The 23,605-nt window shown below is 36.9% G+C and overlaps 3 protein-coding genes across 3 annotated transcripts; 2 read left to right on the forward strand and 1 right to left on the reverse strand.

Annotated features, from left to right (window-relative positions):
- Positions 1-7,005: 7,005 nt before the first annotated feature.
- LOC108983056 ((R)-mandelonitrile lyase-like) lies at positions 7,006-9,580 on the reverse strand. The gene is made up of 4 exons (XM_035691552.1): positions 9,575-9,580; positions 9,173-9,326; positions 7,138-8,653; positions 7,006-7,048 (listed from the first exon to the last, which is right to left on the reverse strand). Exons 1-4 carry the CDS (start codon positions 9,578-9,580, stop codon positions 7,006-7,008), a joined length of 1,719 nt encoding a protein of 572 aa, XP_035547445.1.
- Positions 9,581-11,380: 1,800 nt separating this feature from the next.
- LOC108983062 (mitogen-activated protein kinase kinase 5-like) lies at positions 11,381-13,021 on the forward strand. The gene has a single exon (XM_018954584.2). The coding sequence runs from the start codon at positions 11,745-11,747 to the stop codon at positions 12,801-12,803; it is 1,059 nt and encodes a 352-aa protein (XP_018810129.1). The 5' UTR covers positions 11,381-11,744; the 3' UTR covers positions 12,804-13,021.
- A 4,707-nt stretch (positions 13,022-17,728) lies between these two features.
- Positions 17,729-21,558, forward strand: LOC108983063 (tyrosine-sulfated glycopeptide receptor 1). The gene has a single exon (XM_018954585.2). It carries the CDS (start codon positions 18,060-18,062, stop codon positions 21,252-21,254), a length of 3,195 nt encoding a protein of 1,064 aa, XP_018810130.1. The 5' UTR covers positions 17,729-18,059; the 3' UTR covers positions 21,255-21,558.
- The last annotated feature ends 2,047 nt before the right edge of the window (positions 21,559-23,605 follow it).

The following is a 23,605-nucleotide window of genomic DNA, read 5'->3' on the forward strand; positions in this document are numbered from 1 at the left end:
AACAAATCAATGTGACACGTGGACTAAAAAAACAACAAAATGGTAGACGGATATGGATTATACATCTTAGAAGTCTTTGTCTTACTCGGGAAGGAGAAAGCCAATTTCCATGAAATTTCTTATTTTTGAATAAATAACTCATTCAAATGGAACTTTTGTCAAACTAGATAAAACATTAGGCCTCGTTCGATTAGACACACAAGATGAGAAGGGTTAAGAAATATATAAATAGTAGTGATATAGTTTATAAATAATAGTAAAATTATTTGAATTAAGATATTTTATAGAATTTTGAGAAATGAGGAGAAAAATTTAAATTAAAATATTATAAAGTTAAAATATTGTTAAAATATATATTTTTTAATATAATTTTTGTTTTGTGATTTAAAAATATTGAATTATTTTTTGTGTTTTGTTTGTAAATTTTAAAAATTTGTCATTATTAGATGAAAAAATTGAAAAAGTTACAAATTTAAAAGTTTAAAATATTTGTGTTTGAATTGTATTTCAATGTTAAAATAAGATAGGTTGAGACTATCTGAAAAATCAAACGAGACCTAAATACTTATACTCTTTTTTATTCTAATTAATTATATTGGTTGGGCAAAAATGACTTCCACTTTTCATGTGGGCTCTGAGTTCTGATTCTTTTGTAAAAATTAGATTTTTTGTTCCAGGTGACGTTCGCTCGAGTGACACTCGAGTGTGGCTTGAGCGTACATCACACAATTTGTTCGTTCGAACCCATTTTTTACTCCGATTGGAGTCTTGAGCTTTAACTCCAAACTCTAATCGGAGTCGAACTTTGACTCCAATCGAAGGGAGTTTTGACCTCTGCAGTCGGAGTTGGAGGTGAACATTCCGACTCTATCGGAGTCGGAGCACGAGCCCATCCCTACGTTTGTGTGGCTTTCACAATAATTATTTTTAGCACGGTTGTTTTCAAGTAATAATCAAGGAAATGTAGATTTAGGCTAAGATAAAGTAATAACAAAGAAAAGGAAAATAAGAGACGTCATTGGTATTTGGGGTATGTGGGCCTTTTGATTGCTCTTGTTGATGGTACCATTATTCTCGTTCAAACCTTATTTACGAGTATATATCCCAATATATTTTATTTCTCTCTTGGAATGTTTTAAATATATGAGTAGATTATATTTTTTTAAAATAAAATATGCGAGACTTATACACTCTAAAATTAAGAAAATACTAATATGTTTTATGAGTTTACCATCTCATTTTGACTGGTCATATATTTAAAAAAAAATTATTATTTTTTTACTTAAAGGTTAAGGAATCGACTTTTAATATATTGGTGTATTTTTTAATTTTTTAAAAATATTTAAAAATCTCTAAATATATAGATAAATATAAAATATTAAATTTATACCACTAAACATGCCTAGCGGTTAAATTTAGGTGGCACACTAGCACCACTCTTAAAATTATATCTAAATATTACTCATTTTTTATTTATTTAATCACAACATATTAATAAAAAAAATGCATGTTGAAATTTATTATAATGATTAGATCTCAATGTTAATGAATTAAAAACTTGTTCATCTTTTAATGATGGTTGCATTTGGATGTTAAAATGAGTTGAGTTGAGTTGAGTTGAGATAATAAATTATTGTTAGAATATTATTTATTATTATTATTATTATTTTGAGATTTAAAAAAGTTGAATTATTTATTATATTTTATGTTGAGATTTGAAAAAATTGTAATGATGAGTTGAGAGAAATTGTGGTTCCAAACGAAGCCATTTGAGTTATAGTTGAGTTTTTCTTTTTCTTTCTGATATATTTTTCCGGTGGAACTGCAATAGCTGGCCTTGGCCATGTGAACGTACGGAATCGGGATCCAGATCCCATTTTGCACCTATCGTTTTCCTACCACTTGCACCGTCTTTTCGTGGGTCCGCCGGCGCCCTTGAATATTCGACTACAAAGCTATTATTAATTTATTACATTTAAAGGAAAACAATTTAAAAAAAAAAAACATGGAAAAGTAATACACTTCTCTCTATTTTTTGTAAGTACAATTTTATTTATAAAAGATGTACACCATTCATTTCATAAGTCTTTTTTAAGAATTTATAATTTTCAATATATTACTAAGTGAAACGTAGATAAATAAATTTTTTTTAAATATAATTAGTATTTTTTTCCCTATCGTCGTCATAATGCGGAAAAAAAAAAAATCAATGGTGCATATGATTCACATGCCCTTCAGCCAAAGACTCCCGATCTATTTAGATAAGCGAAAAGCTTGTTTACTTTCCAAAGCGTACCGTTATAGTGTACCGCTGTGGGTAAATTTATTTATTTTATTGATTAATGAAGTAATTTTAAATATATTGATATATTTTTCTTATTTTTTAAAAATATTTAAAAAATATGAAAAAAATCAAAAAATAACTAGCGATATAAACGAGCGGTGCTACTCAGGCAGCAAACTAGCACCGCTCTTTAGATAAACAATTGAAGCATTGGGATTTACAAAATGAGTATATATTTTGTTAGAATAATTATGCAGTTAACATTTTAAAATTATATATAACATTATCAATTATCATAGAAATATTATTCATCGACTTTGTTGAAAGTGCGAAAACAATTAAATTTTTCTGAAGCTTTGGAGGTGTCATAAACTTCACTTTCGTTAAAATGTTTTGTATTATTTGATGCATAAAATTATGATAGACTTTACGAGTCAAATTATTGAAAGAGGGATGATACTCATTTTATATATTTTATTTTTATTAAATTAATTGAATTGTTTTACTTATCATCTATATATTATATATTTGTTATAGGAAAAATAAAATAAAAAAATATATAATATGTGGAGATGGTAAATATAATTCATAGTAAAAGCATATATCATGCGAAAGATCCAACTTTATTGTTGAATGAAAAATAATTGCTCAATAAAGTTGGGAGAGCCCACATCAACTACAACGTTGTAAGTTGAAAAATAATTGAATTATTTGGTACATGGGGTCGTGAACGATGAGAAAATAAAAGAGAAATGATACTTGCAGTCGTGAGCGTGCAGTCGTCGTGTAGTCGTTTTGAAAAAAGTGAATAAATAAAAGACTCACCTGAAAAGAAATTAATTTTTTAATAATAGATCCCACTCTTTTTCAAAGCGACTACACGACGACTGCATATTCTACGACTGTATGTAGTATTACTCAAAATAAAAATGGCATCTTTCAAAACGTGTTTTATAATGAATTTTTGAGAAGCAGAATACATGATGTTGGGGAATGGGGAGTGAATTTAGACGGAAAGCCGAGGAAGGACAAGATCTACCTACCTACCCCCCAATAGGCCATGGGCCCATTTTCCAACAAAATAAAGAGGAAGAAAGAGAAAAGTCCCGAGACGCTACGTCCAAGAAACGGACCCGTATAAAGACAAGATCTACCTAATACCCAATAAATAAATATAAATAAAAGCAGTAAAGATGGTTGAAGTGCTTTACCTATTAATAAATAAATAATTAATTATGAAAATAAATTCATCACTTTCCGATAAAAACAGTTTTACAGGATTAATCATAAAATATCTTAGTTTAACGATGTGTTTAGTTGTTAAATTAAATTAAATTCAATTCAAATTAATCATAAAAAAAAATTTATTATTTTTTTAATTTTTCATAAAAATATAAAAATTGATGGCGATGGATCCAAGAACATGCTTATGCTTGCTATACAAGAAAGAATCATGATGAGTGCATATTTCAAATTTTAAATTGATTATATTATGTCATTTCGAGGGTTTATGAATCATGATATTCGATCCATGTTTGAAGGAGAGAATATTGGAGTTCCAACCCTCATTATTATATCATTAGTGGCATATCTTTTTTTATTGTTCATATATTCGTGCACAATTCATTCTGCATAAATACAGTAGCTGATTGTTTACTCAAGTCAACAAGGATGATGATACGGAACGATAAGAACTGTGCGGTAGCTGGCGGAAGGTTTCAAATTCATCTCAACTCATCATTATAATTTTTTTAAATTCTATTATAAAATATAATAAAAAATTTAATTTTTTTAAATCTCAAAATCATAATAATGTTAAAAAATAATATTCTAACAATATTTTATCATCTCAACTTAACTTAACTCAACTCACTTCAACATCTAAACACACTCTTAAAGAGTTTGGGTAGATGAAGTTTCGTGGGTAGACTGAGCAGTGGCTATCTTAAGATGGTGGAGCGGCAATTGTCGGTGTGGAACCGGATCGATTTATTTATTTATTTATTTTTTTCTCGGTCCGATTCGAAATCTAGAAATTCGAGTGTATTCGGGCAGTTATCCGCCCAGATTACATCCGAGCGGGTAGGAAGAATTCGAATTCGATTACGGATTCAGTTACGTGACTCGATTATCCGTAATCGGGTCCCTTAATTAAAAAAAAACAAACAAACAAACTGTCCCGTCTTTATTATTTATTGTCTTCTTAAATCCCTTCTCTCTCAAACTGTTGAAGCTTTCCAAGTTATGTATCTGGGTAGACTGGGTTTGCACTTACGCATCTCGTCTTTGATTCTTCGCAATCCTTTTAGCTTTCTCTCTCAAGTCTCAAGTCTTTCCCCCGAATCCCTTCTGACCTTTTCTCTCAAGTATTTCCACCGAATCTCTCAAGGCTCTGTTCTCTCTCAAGTTTCTCGATCTCACCAAAACACGGAAACAGTAACTTAGAAGTCTTTTGCACATCTAGGTGAGAGACGCGGAGGCTACCATCCATATTCTCTCTCTCTAAGCTCGTAAGATATATTTCTTTGTATTTATGAATTTTTCTCAGATTTTTCTCATTTTTCTGTTAGATTTGTATGAAATTATGGGTTTTGTTTTGTTTTGTTTTTTCTTTGCTCTGTAAGCTTATTTCGATACCTTATCAGTGAATTTTTTCTATTCAGTTCACGTATGGAATGAAAAAAAGGCAAATTTTAATCATTGTTTTATGTAATACTTCGTTTATTTTAAGTAATACTCTGTTTGTTTATTGAAAAAAGTCAAAAGACAATGACTGAATCTATAGGTTTGTATTATTGAGATATGGTTGAGAGACCCATATGGATTTGTTTGTTCTAATATATCGATATGAAGCTAGTTGTGTGCCTTGGCTTAAATGACATCTCTCTTGTCATTGACTTATGTTAGGTCGAATTATTCCCATTGAGTCTTTGAACTGACAAACTTGTCCTTTAACTCAAATTAACTCGAGCTTTCCCAATTAATGAATTTGAAGGGATCCATTAAGGTTGCAGGGGATTACCCATTGCTGTGTTTAAAAACACTAGCAAACATGTTTAATTTTGAATGTTTAATGGTCGTTTAAGAGCTCCTCAAATGTTTTTGGCAGCCCGATGTTGGATGTTGTTCTAAATAATTCTTCACTGGACAGGGAGATGGTGCAATGCCTGAAGCACATACCTGCCATATTTCAGGCCATGTGGGATTGGTGACCCATTGCAGAGATTGGGAAAGCAGCAGTCATTAGGCAACTCATTGTCAATTTGTCGTTCATTTTGTACTGCAGTTTCTCCTCATTCTTGTGTACAGTTTTTTTTTTTCACCTTTGTAATTTGTGATGCATTATGCAGTAAGTAGCATTATTTATCTCTAATTTTATGAGAAAAAAATGAGAAAGAAGAAAAACTAGTTTGTAAACAAACTTTGATCAGGATTTTGTAGTTGTAATATATATATATTTTTCTTCCCGGTGTTCATCCCCAATGGAAAGTTTTAAAGTCTTAAAAAAGAAAAAAAGGATTTATTCGGTTATAACCCGGATTAAATCCGATTACAATCCGGATATTATTCATTTTGTATATCCGGTTACAATTCAAATATCCGGATTGAATCCAGTTATCCGCCTGAATTAAATCAGGATTAATTCGGGCGGATAACCGCCCAGATTTTAGCATCTAGATTCGGTTATGGCCGAATATCCAGATCTGGATTCGGTTGAACACCCCTAACGGCAACCCTAGTCCAGAGGAAGAAGATGAATACTGGATTTAACGTGTACATGTTCTATATATAATGAGGATTGTTGCCGTGAATATATTGTTGCCGTTAATTATGACACTTCATTGAAAGATAATTTCAATTTTACTTAACTACCATTCGTTTTAAGCAGAGTAATAAACTAGTTATGGGCTAATTTTAAGCTTATTATTTTCCAGTCAACAAATGCTGATTTTCCAAGCCCTTTTAGCCAAATGCCAGAGCATCTAAATTTATGGCTTTTTATCTCTTAAATTTGTTGCATTGGAGTAGTCATAACTTGCTAGCTTGACATTTGAGTTACAGTATATGTAAACTTATCTCCATCTTTGAACTAATACCATTCATAGCCAAAAGAATATTTTATTCCAATAATTTAGGTTGAGAAAAAATAATAGTTGAGAAACAATAATTTTAAGTAAAAACTAAATTATTAATTAACATATGGTTAGTGTAGTTACAAAATATGAAAAAATAATAAAAAAATTATTAAAAAGATAATATTATATTATTATTTTGATTAATTTAATATGTAGTTATGACTTGAATGGTTTTAGATTTATGAAAAATATGTACTTTTAGCTAAATTTTGAAAATGGATTTGATAAAACTAATGCTAATGCTCTTAGCTGGATCGAATTGATTCTCGTGGAGCTCAGAGTGATCAACTATGAACAGAAGGAAAATGAAAATATTTTTCATGAACATCTAATTGTTTCAATGGCATTCTAACATTCTAGCTACATGCATGGAATCCCAATTCATGTGGAATCCATTCTCCCAGTTTCTTCTCATCTAGCAACATGATCAACTCGGCAGCCGAAAGCAATCTGAATTAGCACAAACAGTATTCTCTGTGACATGCCATGCCACAGAATTATCTGTGACAGAATTCTCGTTCCATACAGTAAGTTTTGTTTTGAATGAACAAATGAACTAAAACTAAAACCCAACCAATTGTCCTTTCATCGTCTCGTTCGCTCTTCGATCAACTTCAGCCCAACATATCTGCAAAAAGAAACCAACTAATTTTACGTCAACCTTTTCACAAAGCATTTTCCTTATCAATAACACCAAGTTTACAACATTTAACTTACCTTCCAAGCATCAGTACAGTGGCCTGAGGATTTGTCCCTGGCGAAACTCCAAACGTCGACCCATCAACAACTCGGAGTGCATCAATGCCAATGACCCGGAAGTCAGCATCAACCACTTTCCCCACAACGCAGCCCCCGTGGTAGTGCCATATGGTACTAACTGTCCGGCGACAGAAATCTTCCATCATACGTCTGTTGGATTGATCAACAGGCAATGCAGGTCCCACGAACCTAAAGTCATGACCACCGAACAAGTTCCTAAACTTGAAATTCTCCAAGGACCTGCTCCTGAGCACAGCACCAATCTTGCGTGTGCCATTCACGCAGCGTTCAAGATCAACTGGGTTGTTCAAGTAATTGAATCGAACAATTGGGTTTAACCTCACATCTATTGAGGCTAGTCTCAATGTTCCACTCGAAAGTGGCCCAACAATCTTTTCCATGAGAGTAGCCACAGTGAGATACAGAGGGGCGGATGGTGTCCGAATGAATATGGAGCGAGCGGGGGATGCAAAAGGGATGACATTGGAAGCTGCTTCGATGTAAGCCCCCGATTCAGTGATGCCGACGACCTGTATCAGTGAGTGCTCCAGCGGAGTTGGGGCCACAATGGAGATACCATTTCTGGGATTATCGTAAAGGTACTGCCCAACATAGGGAAGATGACGAGCCACAGGGATTCCCCAAGACGATAGATGAGGCCGTGGACCAATGCCACTCAACAGCAGGAGCTGTGGGCTTCCAATGGCACCGGCAGAAAGGATCACCTCGCCATGTCTGCTCAACATCGCATGGTGATACCTCCTGAAGTGATCACGATAAACAACTCCGATTGCTGATAGCCTTGAACGCGTGCGCGCTGAAGTTGAAGCCAGTAGTATTCTTTCCACAGTTGCGTACACGGCCACCTGAATATTGGATGGTCTTGCGTACCTCAGGAGATCAGCGGCAGTGTGTCTCCTCCCGGTTCTATCAAAAGTCGAACCGCCAATCTTGGTTCCCACCAAGTGATCTAAACTAAACCCGTTATAGGGATCAACACCAGCTTCCAATAACCCATCTCGAATTGCCGATTGCCAATTCCTTAGCTCTGGCCTAAACACTATTTCCCTCTCAACCCACTCATAGGACTCGTTCACCACTTTAAGATCCCAATGGACACCCGATTTCTGATAAAACTCTTGATCTGCTCTGCTATAGAACCCTGCATTTATCGCACTGCTGCCACCAAGAACGCGACCTCGGGCATTGAGGACTCCTTCTTCAGATGTGAAGGCTTGGGCAGGGGAGTCGAATGCATTGTCTTCCATGAGTGTGTTCAAGAAACCTTCTTGGTTCATCAAATTGGGCTTTCCATGGGCAACACCGCCTCGCTCGAGCACTAGTACTTTATACGACTGCGATAGTGTTGCAGCCAATGGGCATCCGGCAGTGCCTCCCCCAACGATGATGTAATCATAGTAGTCTTCGGATGGGAGTTCGGTAGCATTGAACACAAACTTGAGGTAACTTGGGTCTGCACGAAAATTGGAGACAGAAATCGTGGTTAGGCCTAGTTCGATTAATAATAGTTCCCACCCTTTTCTTGCACTTTCTCAGCCACTAAACACAAGGAATGAATGATGGAGAAAATACCTCGGTTTTTAAGACAAAAGTACTATTAGGTTACGCTTGCACAGAGAACTTGAACAGGGCAAGAGGAAAATTTCTATGGTTAACGAAATGGTGGCATTAGGTTCAGTTGATTAGAGAATTTCAATTTCTTTCCCTTTCATGCACTTTCTCGGCAACCCAACGGAATGAACGACTTAAGAAAATAATAGACTTTCTCAAAGGATGAGATATGAAAACTGAAGAATAAACGGGACAGCCGTCTGTATGGTTGCCGAGAAAACTGAAGAATAAGATATGAAAACTCAATTCTGGGTCTGTCACATGCATTTTCTTCATCTTTTCCGATATTTCTCAGAAACCAAACGAGAAAAAAAAAAAAAAAAGAGTAGACAAAATTATATAGAGGGAGAACAAGAGTAACCTTGTCGAGGCGGTTGTAGAGGTGGTCTAGCAAAAGAAACAACTGCACCAAAGAACATCAAGAGCGCAAAGTACTGTAGCCCCAAGCAAATGGGTCTAGCCATTATTGTGTTTTCTTGGTGTTTCTTGAAGGAGAGGGAATTTTCCTTGTGTTTCTTGTGAAGCGCGAGAGAAACAGAGGAAGGACTTGCAGAAGTGGTAGGAAGGATTGGCGAAAAATTTTGGTTAAAAATTCAGTTAAATACCGTTAGACGTTATAGAGTAAGGCAAGAATCCTCTACGTCAAGGCCTGATGGGGGGGCTTGCAAATTCATATAAATTTCTAGGCCTACTTTATGGCTCAATAAGAAGTATTTTGGGCCCAGGTTGGACTTGGACTGGTTTGATGGAGTGGCAAGCCCACAGTCATAGAACAAAAAAATCAAAACATAATTTATTTAAACCCATCTCTTCCTCAAATATTGAGTCCAAATCTCGATTATTTGAGAGTTGGTTTAAATAGTAAGATGAGATGAGATAGTTTTAAATGAGTTGAATAAAATATTATTTTTAATTATATTATTATTATTTTAAAATTTAAAAATATTAAATTATTTATTATATTTTATGTAAAAATTTTAAAAAATTATAATAATAAAATAAAACCATATTTAAATCTAAAAAGGGCTCGACTCTTCACAAGGTTGATATTGAGTAGTAGATTTTTGAAGTGTTGGGGGGAAGGGGCAAATAATTGTGCAAAAGATTGTGGCGTGGTGTGTATTTTGAGAGTGGCATCGACTTGAAAGGCTATGATTGATTTGATGTACTTACTTCTTAACTTGTAGATTTTATGTTAGCACGCGTTGTCCTTACTTTGATGCTTATTTTTAGTTTAGATGATTGTCAAATGATCAAAAATTAAATAAAAGAATGATATTTATAATTACAATATGTAAATTTTGTGTATTTTCTATTGAAAAAAATATCAAACTTTTTCAATAAGAATGTTCGGGATTTGCATATTTTAAAACTTATTTAGCATTACTTATAAATAAATTGATATCTTTTAAAGATTTTGATAGAATAGTAATGTTATAGATAAATTTTAAATGTACAATTCTCGCACAGAACTTTTATAAAAATATAAATCTCATAAAAAAAAGAGAGTAAATTTTAACACTTTAATACGATAGAATCTAATTTTTTACAAAAACAACATTGGCGATTTGTAGATTTAGAGTATTAGCATTAGATTCATCATTTTTATTTTCAAAATTTGATGAAAAGTACATATTTTTCATAAATCCAAAACCTCTCTATCCATAATCCCACATTGGATTAACCATTAGATTCATCAAAATAATAATATAATATTATTTCGTTAATAATAATATTTTTAATTTATTTTTTTCATATTTGACAATTACACTAACTATATGTTAATTAATAATTTAATTTAATATTTAAATTATTATTTTCTAACTTAAATATATTGTGGCTCAAAATTAGGAAATAATAATTTAAATAAATAAAATAATAGTTATAGAGTGTGAATAGTGAGTACTGTAGCTAAAAGCTTGACATTTGAGCATATGGTGAATCCAATGCCTGGATTTTAAAACCAAAATCATCAAATTTTAAAGATTGGACTCATTTGATGAGTCCAATGCTAGTGCTCTTAGAATTTATATATTTCATTATTTTTTACAGAAATATATAAATTAAGAAAAATTATATTCTTAAGCCTCATACACCACACACCAACCTTTTTATGATTTTTTTAATTTTATTCTCTTATTAAATGTGTGGTATATGGATTATAAATAGAATAATTTAATTATTTTAAGAATAATAAAATCAAAAAAAACTTTAAAAAAATTTAAAAAAAATAAAAAAATTTTTGGTGTGTGGTGTATAGGCTTATGAATAGCAATGCTCATAAATTAATAACTGCGTATTAATAACTGCAAATTTGACAATGAAGAACGAATTGTTGCTAATAACTGCGTATGGAATAGGCTTAAATTAATATTGTTAAGAGGGGGCCCACTCCAATCTGATTGGCGTTTGTGTGATACTCGCTGAAAAAGGCGCGTGAACCCTCTTCGCCCCTTTCAAAATCTTGATTCCCTCTTTTGATGGCAACATCTCTCAACCTCGCTTTCTTTGATTAGAATATTATTGCAAAATAAATATTTAAAAAAAAGAAAAAGAAAAAAATATTTAGAAGGATTACACATCCAAACACATATTCTCCCTTTCTTTTTCAGAGCCTCTTCTTTTTCTTCTTCCCTCTCTTCGCAGAACCTTCTCTCTCTCTCTCTGAAAGTCTCCATCTTTCTCTTTTCTTCTCTCCCTCCATGAATTGTTTACAACGAATCAAACAACCCAGCCGGTTGTTCTTGGTCCTCCTGCTCTAGTACGATAAGAAGAAGAAGAAGACGAAGAAGGGCGACAACAAACCCATTAGATTCTGTTCTTTACGAGTAGTTGCTCTTCCTATTTGTATCGAGATTCTGTTCTATTCAATTTAACTCAAAGAAGAAATCGCTGAAAAGGAAATTGGCGTGCCAGACGACTACGGCATAACCATGAAACCGGTTCAACCCCCACTGGCAGCGGGCAGCAATAGAGGGCTACGGGCACGTAGGCGGCAGGACCTAACCCTACCTCTCCCACAGCGAGACGCATCTCTAGCCGTCCCTCTCCCTCTTCCCCCATCCTCCGCCCCAAACTCTTCCTCCTCCTCCGCTTCCTCGTCCTGTAATCCAAACGGCCGCAACGTGATCAACTTCTCCGAGCTCGAGCGAGCCAACCGTATCGGGAGCGGCAGCGGAGGCACCGTATACAAGGTGATCCACCGCCCCACGGGACGCCTCTATGCCCTCAAGGTCATCTACGGCACCCACGATGACTCAGTGCGCCGCCAGATCTGCCGCGAGATCGAGATCCTCCGTGACGTCGACAACCCCAACGTCGTCAAGTGCCATGACATGTTCGACCACAACGGCGAGATCCAGGTCCTCCTCGAATTCATGGACGGCGGCTCCCTCGAGGGGAAACACATCCCTCGCGAGCCCGACCTCGCGGATCATGCCCGCCAGATCCTCTCCGGGCTCGCCTACTTACACCGCCGCCACATCGTCCATCGCGACATCAAGCCCTCCAATCTCCTCATCAACGCCCGAAACCAGGTCAAGATCGCTGATTTCGGAGTCGGCAGGATTCTTGAGCAGACCATGGACCCCTGCAACTCCTCGGTGGGCACCATTGCGTACATGAGCCCCGAGAGGATTAACACGGATCTAAACCACGGTAGATACGATGGCTACGCCGGTGATATATGGAGCTTGGGGGTGAGCATCCTGGAATTCTATGTGGGTAGATTCCCCTTCGCGGTGGAGAGGCAGGGCGATTGGGCCAGCTTGATGGTCGCCATTTGTATGTCCCAACCGCCAGAGGCCCCGCCCACCGCTTCCAGAGAGTTTCGGCACTTCATTGCCTGTTGTTTGCAGAGGGAGCCGAGTCGCCGCTGGAGCGCCTCGCAGTTGTTGAAGCATCCTTTCATTGTGAACAACAATCACACCCAGAGCCAGGTTCATCGGAATCTCCATCAACTTTTACCTCCTCCACGCCCGCTTTCTTCCTAGTCTTTTTCTTTCATATGTTTTTCTTTTCTTTTCTTTTCCCCTTCAAGAATGATGATGATTTCGTGTAATTTTGATAAGATGGGTAAGTTTGATTTTTAGGGGCAGAAACTGGGGGGAGAACTGGATATGTTTCTAGTTTCAGTCAAGCAATCTCAATCTTGATCATGATCATTTGTCTTTGATAACGTTTGGTTGAAAAGAAAAATCTTCATCTCTAACGGAGGAGCCCAAGTTTTTATCGTTTTTTTAATGCCTTTCTATTATACTCAGATTATTGTTAGTGTAAGAATTGGTTATAGGGAATGTTGGGTATTTGGAGGGTTGCTGAATCTTTTCCATTTTCGGTTAAGATTGTTGCTAGCTTTTAGCTTTTCTTTCAACTAATATGTAGATTAGATTTTCTTTTGTGATATTTAAAGCATGAATCCCTCTTTTGTCTACCATTATGGTTGAGAAGTGAGAACAGAGAAAAGGCAAAGGTGTTCTCTCTCTCACATATCCCCACACATTATTTCAATTGGGTCTGTTCACGTTTTCATCTTGCTAGGCGGTTTTCACATTTTCATGATTGCTTTGTTTTTATGCGTTCTCTTGATTTTTGACGACTATTTTTGTCACACACACAGATGGGGCTGTTGATTCTTAGGAGAAGCAAGAATTTCCTGGCCAATTGTAGAATAAAATTTTAAATTTTATAAATGGGTGTGTCTTATCGCCTGTGTCTGTGGAGCTTCGTTGTCTGCTCCAAAGCTTTTTTTTTTTTGAACAACATGCTAATTGGATATTTTCCGTCTTTTCAAGATCATATTGGTCTGACCCTCTTCAAGGATTGTGCAGCAATATCAGTCCATGTCTGCATTGACTCTTTTCCAATTAATTTCACCTAAATTTCTATTAGAACCCTCTGACTGGTTCTCTGACTATAAATCATGTTATCAATGTATCTGTTTGTTTGTTTTTATGGACTGAAGTGGCATCTTGAATGGGTTTTATTTTATCAAACAGCACGCAAATGTACTGATGATGGAAATTTGGCAACATGGTTTTAGGTGTGTGTAGTCTGAACTGTGAGAAAAATAATGCCTATGCTTGAATTTAGGCGTCAAGAAATTTCATGGGTAAACTAGATTCTATTATATTTTCCTCTTCATCGGTGTAGTTACGGATTTGAGATCCTGCAAATGTGATCATGGTTATTTTAATACACACTGGAAAATAGTAATTTTTGGCCCTTTTTTTTTTAATGACGGAGAACCACCCCATGGCAGAGTCCTTGATTCCTTAGGACTCACCCATGGAACCTAAACTCCCGGGGAGACTAACACAAAAAGTCATCGCCATGACCTACTTAAATCGCAGTTTGATTCCAGGGTGAATCGAACCTGGGACGTGGGGCTCATGCACACAAGTTCACCCTTACCACTTGGGCTACCCACGGTTGGATCAATTTTTGGCCAATTCTTGATAATGCAACAAATGGATTTTACCATTTATGGGCATCTATGTCATTAGTCATTACCTTTTGCATGAGGTTTCAGATGCTGCAGCATAGAGGATAGCCTTTGATTTTGAAGGATGAAAATCCTTGGATCTCGCTACTGTTTTATCTTGTCTCTTTTGTAGAAGGAATTATTGTATGAGCAGTCACATATACTAAATATTGGATATTCGACAACGGATGAGCTTAGAATCTTCTTCTTTAACACTTAAATGGTCAATTTGTATAGATTTCATGTCCACGATTTTCTTGTATCATTTGTCAATCACAGATAAGGTGTCTTTTGTACACATCCGGTGTATATGGACTATGCCTTACTATGTTCTATCAGTTAAATCATTTGTTACTTATAAAATAAAATATAGAGAACCGATACCTTCTAAGGTCTCAAGCTCAATTAAAGATAGTAGATGATAGCGTTAGAGATGGTAAGGTATTTAAGACCAGGGTTTTAGGCATGTTTAGTTTACTACTACTCTGTTTGGTCCCAGCTTAAATGTTTAACATTATCAGTATACAAGGTGCTACACTGAGTGGAACTTTAAGATGCTCCAGCAAATAGCAGCCCAGGCTTCAGATTGAATGTTTGGCTTATTGCAACACATTTCTGCAACGTTTTTTCTTGGTGCAGCACTAAAAATCTGAGAAGATTGGCATCACAGACGCATCAAACATCCAATCAGATAGTATGCAACGCGTTTCATTTGCTGATCATCCTTCTTTAGAAATTTTCATTTTGGGCTGTTCTCTGGTTATAAGATCATTTTTTTTCACTGCTGAAGCCATCAAACACTGTTGTGTTTGTTTATTTTAGTGCACGAGTCTCAGTTTATGAAAGGACAGGTTGCACATATTCTCCACCTTTTTCAGACACATGGGCCAGCTTTTAACACTATCACTAAAAGTTGCACAAAGTTGCATATCATTAGTTTTTTTTATTTTTGCTCTCTCTCTCTCTCGCTCTCTTATTTATTGATTCTGAAGTTTGAGAGATAAGGGAGAGAGAGAGTGCGTTAGGCATGATGATATTTGTTTAGGAACCCAACTGCCAACGATGTAGAATGAGGAAATAAGATTTGGTAGGTTTTGTAAGGTGGATTTGCATCCCATGGTGGAAATGGGTTTGAGGATTCAGTTTCCATCTCCCTTATTGGTAAAAGACATAAAGCAGATGATAAAGAGTTGCAAATGACGATACCAATGTCATAATCTCCCGAGTATGGAAGCCGTGTGTACATTCCTAGTGTCATTGCTGCTGCTTAGTCCTTATCAGTTTCGAGTACCAAACAAACACCTTTGTGATCCTTTTTGCCATATCTTACAAACAAATCTGGACTTCTGGGTTCCTTCTTCATTGCCTGCTGTCTCTCTTTGGATATATATATATATATAAATGTGAGAAATTCACTTTGTTACGATGTGATTCACTTTTTTACGAAAGGCATGCATGCCCAAAACTTTCTTTTAGAATTTGTACCTGACATTACTCTATATATATATATATATATATATATATATATATAAATCAAAACACTAATATTTTTTGTTATTATGTTGAGAATGTAAAAAAAAGGGACTAAACATGACTCTTATTTTGTGACGACGTGATGTTTTTTATTTGGAAAAATATTTGCATCCGCCCCACACCAGCACACACTCAACCTATTGAGTGTAAAAAAAAAAAAAAAAAAAAAGTGATGTGAAGTGTGTGCTAGTGTGGGGCTGATGCATAGCATTTCCCCATACCATTTCTTCCTCAAACCCCCTCATCGTTTTCTCAGCCATCTCGAGGTCTTTTAAAATTCTTTGCCCGAATAATTACATGTTGGCATTTACTTTTTTTTCTTTCACACTTTCCACAGGGACTATTAAATATTATAAGAGTATTATTTTTAAGAGAGTTATGTTATATATAGGCATTTTTATATATTTTTTTACGCATTATATTAATTTGATTGGTCAAAATAATTATTTTATATTAAAAAAATACGCAGTCAATCAAATCAGTAGAATGAAGTATGCAAAAATAATTGCATATAGAATTTTTATATTTATAACTCTTTGTGAATTGGGTAAAAAATGATTTGAAGAGATAATTACATGAGAACTTAATTTATAAATCGTCCAACTTGCAGATGAGTTTGTTCATCTTACTTGATGATGACAATGAACCTTACGACATTAGACTTTTAATTAGTGGCGTGACGAAAGTATATTTATTCACAGAAACATAAGGAGCTCATTTGGGTGCAATTGTGTGCTATAATACATAGAATATTAGATGGTACGTAGGAACTCAAAAGAATTCCCTTCATAAAATATTAGTTAGTACGTCTCTTTGAGGGGTCTTTTTGTAAATATTTCTACACTTCTGTAAATATAGATTCATTGTCGAACTATGTACACTGTTTTTCGTGCCTTTTATTTTATTTTTCTCTCATCGTTCTTAACACTTTTTATAGAAATTATGTTTAACACAAACAAATAATATTAGACTTTAGTCTTAATCATTAGATGTATTTTTATTTCTTCCCTGCTAAACTTGCAAACATTTATCTTTTTGTTTATATTCTTTCGTAAAATAAAATGAGATATTTTGTTAAAGATTAAATAAAATATTATTATAATATAATTTTTTATATAATTTTTATTTTAAAATATAAAAAAATTAAATTATTTATTATATATTGTATAAAAGTTTAAAAATATTATAATTATTATATAAGACGAGATAAGTTTGATGGGTAGTGATAGGCTTACTACCTATTTACTACCCATCTACTACTTGTAATGTATTTATTTTTTTACTATTTTATTTTAAGTATTTTTTTAACATCCTTAATCATTAAGAAAAAATTAAAAAAATATATAAATTTACTAATTATCACTTCCTTAACTATTAAATAAAATAAAAAATTATAAAAAAAATTAAATATAAAAAAAGTAGTAAATGAGTAGTAAGAAGGTAGTAATTGTATCATTTTCCAAGTTTGATTGTTCTCCGTCTCGTCGCCTGCTCTGTCGGCCCGATCACCTTCCGATTCATTCTCCGGTACCTACTATTCTCTCTTTTGTGTTCGTCTGCACTACTGTCGTATATATATAAAGAACACAACTTTATTTATTCCCTTAAAAAAAAAAAAAAAAAAAACTTTGTGTATCTCATTTTCTTGATCTACCCAATAAAATAAGTCATTTTCTCGTTTGTAGACTCTGCAAACTGCTTGGCATGATCCCCCCAAAGCAAAAAAATGGCAAGTAGCTCAGGTTTGGGTGTCTTTTTCTCTGGTGCATATCTGCTCAACACGTTATGCTCCTTTTGTATATACTAATCAACGATGATGATGATGATCATTAGGAAAAGTCTAACCAGTACTTGAGTACCAGCAGCCCCAAAAAGTAAACGCTGAAAAAAAAGATGAGAAATTTTGATGGGGAAAGAGAAAACCCCCACCAGAGCTGCCTTTTATTTATTTTATCTCCAACCAAAGAAAAAAAAAAAACCATACTTGTCAACGTCGCTCCCTCATTGCCTTCCTCCCATCAAGGGTCAATGGGTTTTCAGTAGTACTGCTATCCCCCAATGATGTTCGAGCTTTAGTCCCCAAAAGGTAAACGCTGATATGTCCATTTACATGGTACAGGTGCCACCACTCTTGTCCTGTCTTCTTCTTATTCCTCCTATTGTCTTGTCGTCCCGGTGACAAGGGAAGGGAGAGTACAACAGTAGAGATTCCCCTGGCTCCTGCTTATCCGCGATGTTTGTCAGACTGTTTACGGTTCTGATTCTTCTGTCTTCCTCTGTTTCTGCTGCCGCAGCTGCCTGCAACCCCCTCGATCGTGACTCTCTCCTCTCCTTCTCCCACAACGTTTCTTCCGCTTCCTCTCCTCTCAACTGGAGTTCTTCCGCCGATTGCTGCGACTGGGAAGGGATATCTTGCAAGCCTATCGATGACAAAGGTGATCTTCGGGTCACCCATCTTTTGTTACCCTCCAGAGCCCTCGCCGGCACCATCTCCCCATCTATCACGAACCTTAGCTATCTCACCCACCTCAATCTTTCCCGAAATAGCCTCATCGGTTCTGTTCCTTCCGGATTGTTCTCGTCCCCGATTCGGCTCCGTATCCTTGATTTGAGCTATAACCGTCTGTCCGGCGAATTCGCATCATCCTCCGCGTCCTTCAGCAGTGGTGCCTTCCAGGTTTTGGATTTATCTAGCAATCGGTTCTCTGGGGCAATCCCGTCTGCATTTTTCAACCTGGCGGTAGCAGCGGATAATTTGACAAGTTTCAACGTGAGTAACAACAGCTTCACGGGCTCTATTCCCACCTCTACCTTCGGTGTTAGTAACTCTTCACGCAACTCGGTCAGGTTCTTGGATTTCTCCTCCAATCAATTCAGTGGTCAAATTGTCCGTGGGCTTGGATTATGTTCCGTGCTGAAGATTTTCCGAGCCGGTTACAACGATCTCTCGGGACCCCTTCCACCTGACATTTACGATGCTGCGGCACTCGAAGAAATCTCGATACCTGCTAATAATCTCTCCGGAACTATTGGCCATGGTATCCTTCGCCTCACTAACCTCAAAATCCTCGAACTATACTCTAACCAATTGCAAGGCCCCATACCCAGGGATATTGGCAAGCTCTCCAACATGGAACACCTGCTTCTTCACATCAACAAGCTCACTGGTTCTCTGCCCCCATCTCTTTCGGATTGCAGCAATCTCATCACATTGAATTTACGGGTGAACCAATTGGTGGGAGATCTCGCTGCCTTCGACTTCTCCCCTCTTGTCAGCCTCAATACCCTTGACCTCGGCAACAACCAGTTCACCGGTAACTTCCCTCCAAGCCTTTACTCTTGCAAATCACTAAAAGCTGTTAGAATGGCCACTAATAACCTCACAGGGCAGATACTGCCCGACATAGTTGCGCTGCAATCTCTCGTTTTCCTCTCTGTTTCTAACAACACGCTGACAAACTTCACCGGGGCAATCAGGAATCTGATGGCCTGCAAGAACCTCAGTACTCTTTTAGTCTCCAAAAATTTCTATGGTGAACTAATGCCAGGTGATGATGACACATTGGATCCAGAGGGATTCCAAAATATCCAAATTTTAGCTTTGGGTGGTTGCGGTTTCCCTGGTGAAGTGCCCAACTGGCTTGCTAAGCTTAAGAAACTTCAGGTCTTGGACTTGTCTGTTAATAGGTTCGGAGGTTCAGTTCCTGCTTGGTTGGGTAGTCTGCCTATGCTTTTCTACATAGACTTGTCTGCTAACCTCCTCACAGGAGAATTTCCCGTGGAGCTCTGCCAACTGCCAGCGCTTTTGTCACAACAGGCTTATGAAAACTTTCAAATGGGCCAGACTCATCTGGAATTGCCAGTCTTTGTTATGCCCAACAATGCTAGCAAGCAACAGTACAATCAGCTTTCCAGCATTCCTCCAGCTATTTACCTGAATAACAACAGCCTTAGTGGCAATATCCCTTCTCAGATTGGGCAATTGAAGGTTCTTCATGTGTTGCATCTCAATGACAACAACTTCTCTGGCAATATTCCAGATCAAGTTTCTAACCTCAAAAACTTGGAGAGGTTGGATCTCTCCTCAAACCACCTATCTGGCCAAATCCCTGCTTCACTTAAAGGTCTAAATTTCTTATCTTGGTTCAGTGTTGCAAACAATGATCTTCAAGGACCAATACCGATGGGAAGTCAGTTTGACACTTTTCCCGCTTCCAGTTTTGCCGGGAATCCACGGTTGTGTGGCACAATCCTGCAGCGTACTTGCCCTAGTTCACAAAGAGTTGAAACTCATAAAGGTTCAAACAAAAGGCTTATTATTGGAGTCCTTGTGGTCTTTTTGGGAACTGGTTTTATTTTCACCGTGCTAGCAATGTGGATATTGTCTAAGAGGAGGGTCATTCCAAGAGCGGACACTGACAAGATTGATTCTGAGTCAATTTCTAGCAACTCCAATCCACTGGTTCCTCTTGGGATTGACAAGGATACCAGCATGGTAGTATTGTTCCCAAACAATGATAATGGAATCAAGGATCTCACTATATCTGAAATCTTGAATGCCACAGAAAATTTTAGTCAGGCTAACATCATAGGCTGTGGGGGTTTTGGTTTGGTTTATAAAGCAACATTGACAAATGGCAGCAGGTTGGCTATTAAAAAACTCTCAGGAGATTTGGGACTGATGGAAAGGGAATTCAAAGCAGAGGTAGAGGCTCTGTCCACAGCCCAACACCAGAACCTGGTTGCCTTGCAAGGTTATAGCATGCATGAGGGCTCTCGGCTACTAATGTATTCCTACATGGAGAATGGAAGTCTGGATTACTGGTTGCATGAGAAGGCCGATGGTGCATCTCAACTAGATTGGCCAACTCGACTGAAAATTGCACAGGGAGCAAGCTGCGGGGTGGCTTACATGCACCAGATATGCGAGCCACACATTGTGCATCGTGACATCAAGTCCAGCAACATCCTCCTTGATGACAAGTTTGAAGCACATGTTGCAGATTTCGGATTGTCCCGATTGATTAATCCGTATCAGACTCATGTTACAACTGAGCTTGTTGGTACCTTGGGGTACATTCCCCCTGAGTACGGGCAATCATGGGCAGCCACTTTGAGGGGAGACATGTACAGTTTTGGGGTTGTTATGCTTGAGCTACTCACTGGGAAGAGGCCTATGGAGGTATTCAAACCGAAGATGTCCAGGGAGTTGGTTGTCTGGGTGCAGCAACTGAGAAGTGAAGGCAAACAAGACCAAATCTTCGACCCTCTCCTTATAGGGAAGGGCTTTGAGGAGGAGATGCTGCAGGTCCTTGATGTGGCCTGCATGTGCATCAGCCAGAATCCTTTCAAGAGACCAACCATCCAGGAAGTTGTCGATTGGCTGAAGAATGTAGGGGCAACCCCCCTAGACCAGAATAAGGAGTAGTGTACAATTCCTTCGACACATCTTTTGAAAAGATATGTATACTTGTAACAAAATTGCAGCTATTAAAGCAGATTTTATGCCACTTTACCTTTCAAACATCTTTTGTCCCATTATGTTGCTTTGAAGATGAGATTAAGTGATTCAGTCCTTAGGAACCTCTAACTAGGGATCGATGACCTATGTTATAAAGGTAATCACTTGCCTATCTGGTTGTACCTAAATGTAGAGTTTTACTGCTTTGCTCATAACCTGTCATGTAAATAATTGTTTTAGAACAAATTTTGATACCCCAATTGGACTAAAAATGATAAAAGGTCTCTGAGGTTGCTCATGTTTAAACTTGTCAATCTGTTGGGTATGACTCTTTCAATTGGAATCTGTCAATTACTCTGTTTTCTAGTTATCTAGACCATCCAAAGATCTGCAATAGTGTAGATATTTTGTCTTCAATATTCAAGCATGGACAAGATGAGAAGCACCCCTCTTTCTTAATGTTGGGAATTTGTTTTATGTTTCTTGATCGTAATCATAGTTTCAATGCATTCCTGAACAGCAGTGCAGGTTCTCCAATGAAGTATGTAGTTGGAACCATCTTCTTAAGATCCTACTAGATCTATGCGGACATGAGAAATTTGTGTTTTATTTACCATGCTAATTGAATAAAACAGTCTCGCCTCGTATTAGGACAGTTACCTTGTTTCACTGGATCCTGTAATTTGTATGTGAAATTGATTGACGTTTCTGTCAAATCTCCAGCACTGGGAAGGGTGTTTATCACTTGTATTTCTGAGGGAAAAATTGCTTGGTGCACGGGTAAACGGACCATGCACATAGCAGAAGTCTTTCTTCTTCCAAAGAAGAAATACTTCCATTCCATCTTAATTCATGCTCTTTGTTTCAAATTCCTTTCCTCTGTAAACTCCACACAAAGTGCAATTAAAGAGGCTGTGTGATTCAGTACAAGCTCTAGATTTCGCCATTACCCGTCAACTAGCGAATGCATTATGCATCTCTCACACAAGCACACACTCAAAAAATGATAAAAACTAGTTAAATGAAAAGCAACTGAGAATCCAAGAACATGTCACGACATGGTAAATATGTTGGTATATATAATTACCCACGATTACAACTTTGCTATTACAACATGTCAAGTGTTCCCTCCATTTTCATGGATCTAAAACATTTTCTTTACGCTGCTTCCAAAGAAAGAAAAAGGACAATGGATAGTGTGTTACAATCAAACCTTCCAACATCAGCTTTAGCCGAACAACGTTATATATAACATAAAAAGACCCTTCATGTCAACTTCATCAAAGTTGAATCTTGATAATCCGATGGTGAAAAAGAATGAGCGTGGCTACAGATTCATCTCTCCTGTGCCTCAAAACCCAAGGAATTTCCAATTGGGTCAAAAAGAAAAGCACTGAACTGTGAGAGGAAGCCATAGAAACCACACCATACCCCATAAAACCAAACCGGACTGGCACAAATGACAAAGTCTAATGAAGGAAGAGATGTAATCTACTTGGGATTGAAAAAAATAAAAACAGGATGTGGACTGAGAGAGATAGAGGGTGATTTATTTATAGATGAACTGGAGAGAATAGGGGCGCTAGTCATCTCCTTGAATATACCAGCAAAGGAGCATGGTGGCACAGCGGCGCAGGATATATATACGAGCACGTTGCTCCTTCACCAACGAAGCACACTTTCTGCTGAAGCCATTCCCCTTTCTCTTTGCAGAGACCTTGGCTCCACACGTGTTGTATTGCTGGAGTTCTACCATGGCTGATGCCATCATTCTCTTTAGTTTATGCAAAGAGAAAGAAAGAAAGAAAGAAAAAGAAAGAGCTCACAACAGAGCTTGAGGAGACGTGTGGGGTAGAGGGGGTAAAGTATATATACAACCACAAAGCTTAGCAGGAGATGGTTGACCGGGCTTTGAAAATTGAAGGGAATGAACATGGTCAGGTTCGAAAACTGAGGGATTTGCAGCCTCAGCAGCATAGTTTTCTGTGAAGAAGAGGGGGCGTGAACGTGGGTTTAAACCAGTAATATAATGGAATTACAATATAGTAATGCTCCTACCGATGTTAGTGAGATGGGATGGAGTGCAGAATCGAAGAGGATTAATTAGAAAAGTGGCAAAGGCAAGCATGAAAAAAGGAGGCCTGCTTAACCCAGACAAGGCACGAGATTTGGCTCTGGGAACAGTGTCCCGGCAACGTAACCTCAATTCTGAGGTGGGACGTTGGTTTGGTTGGATTCTACCTTGCTTGATCAGCTATACAGGGAGAAAGAGAGAATACTTGGCTTCTTTTTTAATTTTATTCAGTTATTTAAGACAA

This window comes from Juglans regia, chromosome 7, assembly GCF_001411555.2.
Source record: "Juglans regia cultivar Chandler chromosome 7, Walnut 2.0, whole genome shotgun sequence".
Classification (NCBI taxonomy): Eukaryota; Viridiplantae; Streptophyta; class Magnoliopsida; order Fagales; family Juglandaceae; genus Juglans; species Juglans regia.

Bases quoted from the DNA above. Each gene is read 5' to 3' on its own strand.
- LOC108983056 (XM_035691552.1), bottom strand. The intron at 8,654-9,172 runs GTTACTCTTGTT...ATTTTCGTGCAG, and splicing joins TCTACAACCGCCTCGACAAG to ACCCAAGTTACCTCAAGTTT. The intron at 7,049-7,137 runs GTAAGTTAAATG...TTCTTTTTGCAG, and splicing joins ACTGTACTGATGCTTGGAAG to ATATGTTGGGCTGAAGTTGA.
- LOC108983062 (XM_018954584.2), top strand. From the start codon at position 11,745: ATGAAACCGGTTCAACCCCCACTGGCAGCGGGCAGCAATAGAGGGCTA.
- LOC108983063 (XM_018954585.2), top strand. From the start codon at position 18,060: ATGTTTGTCAGACTGTTTACGGTTCTGATTCTTCTGTCTTCCTCTGTT.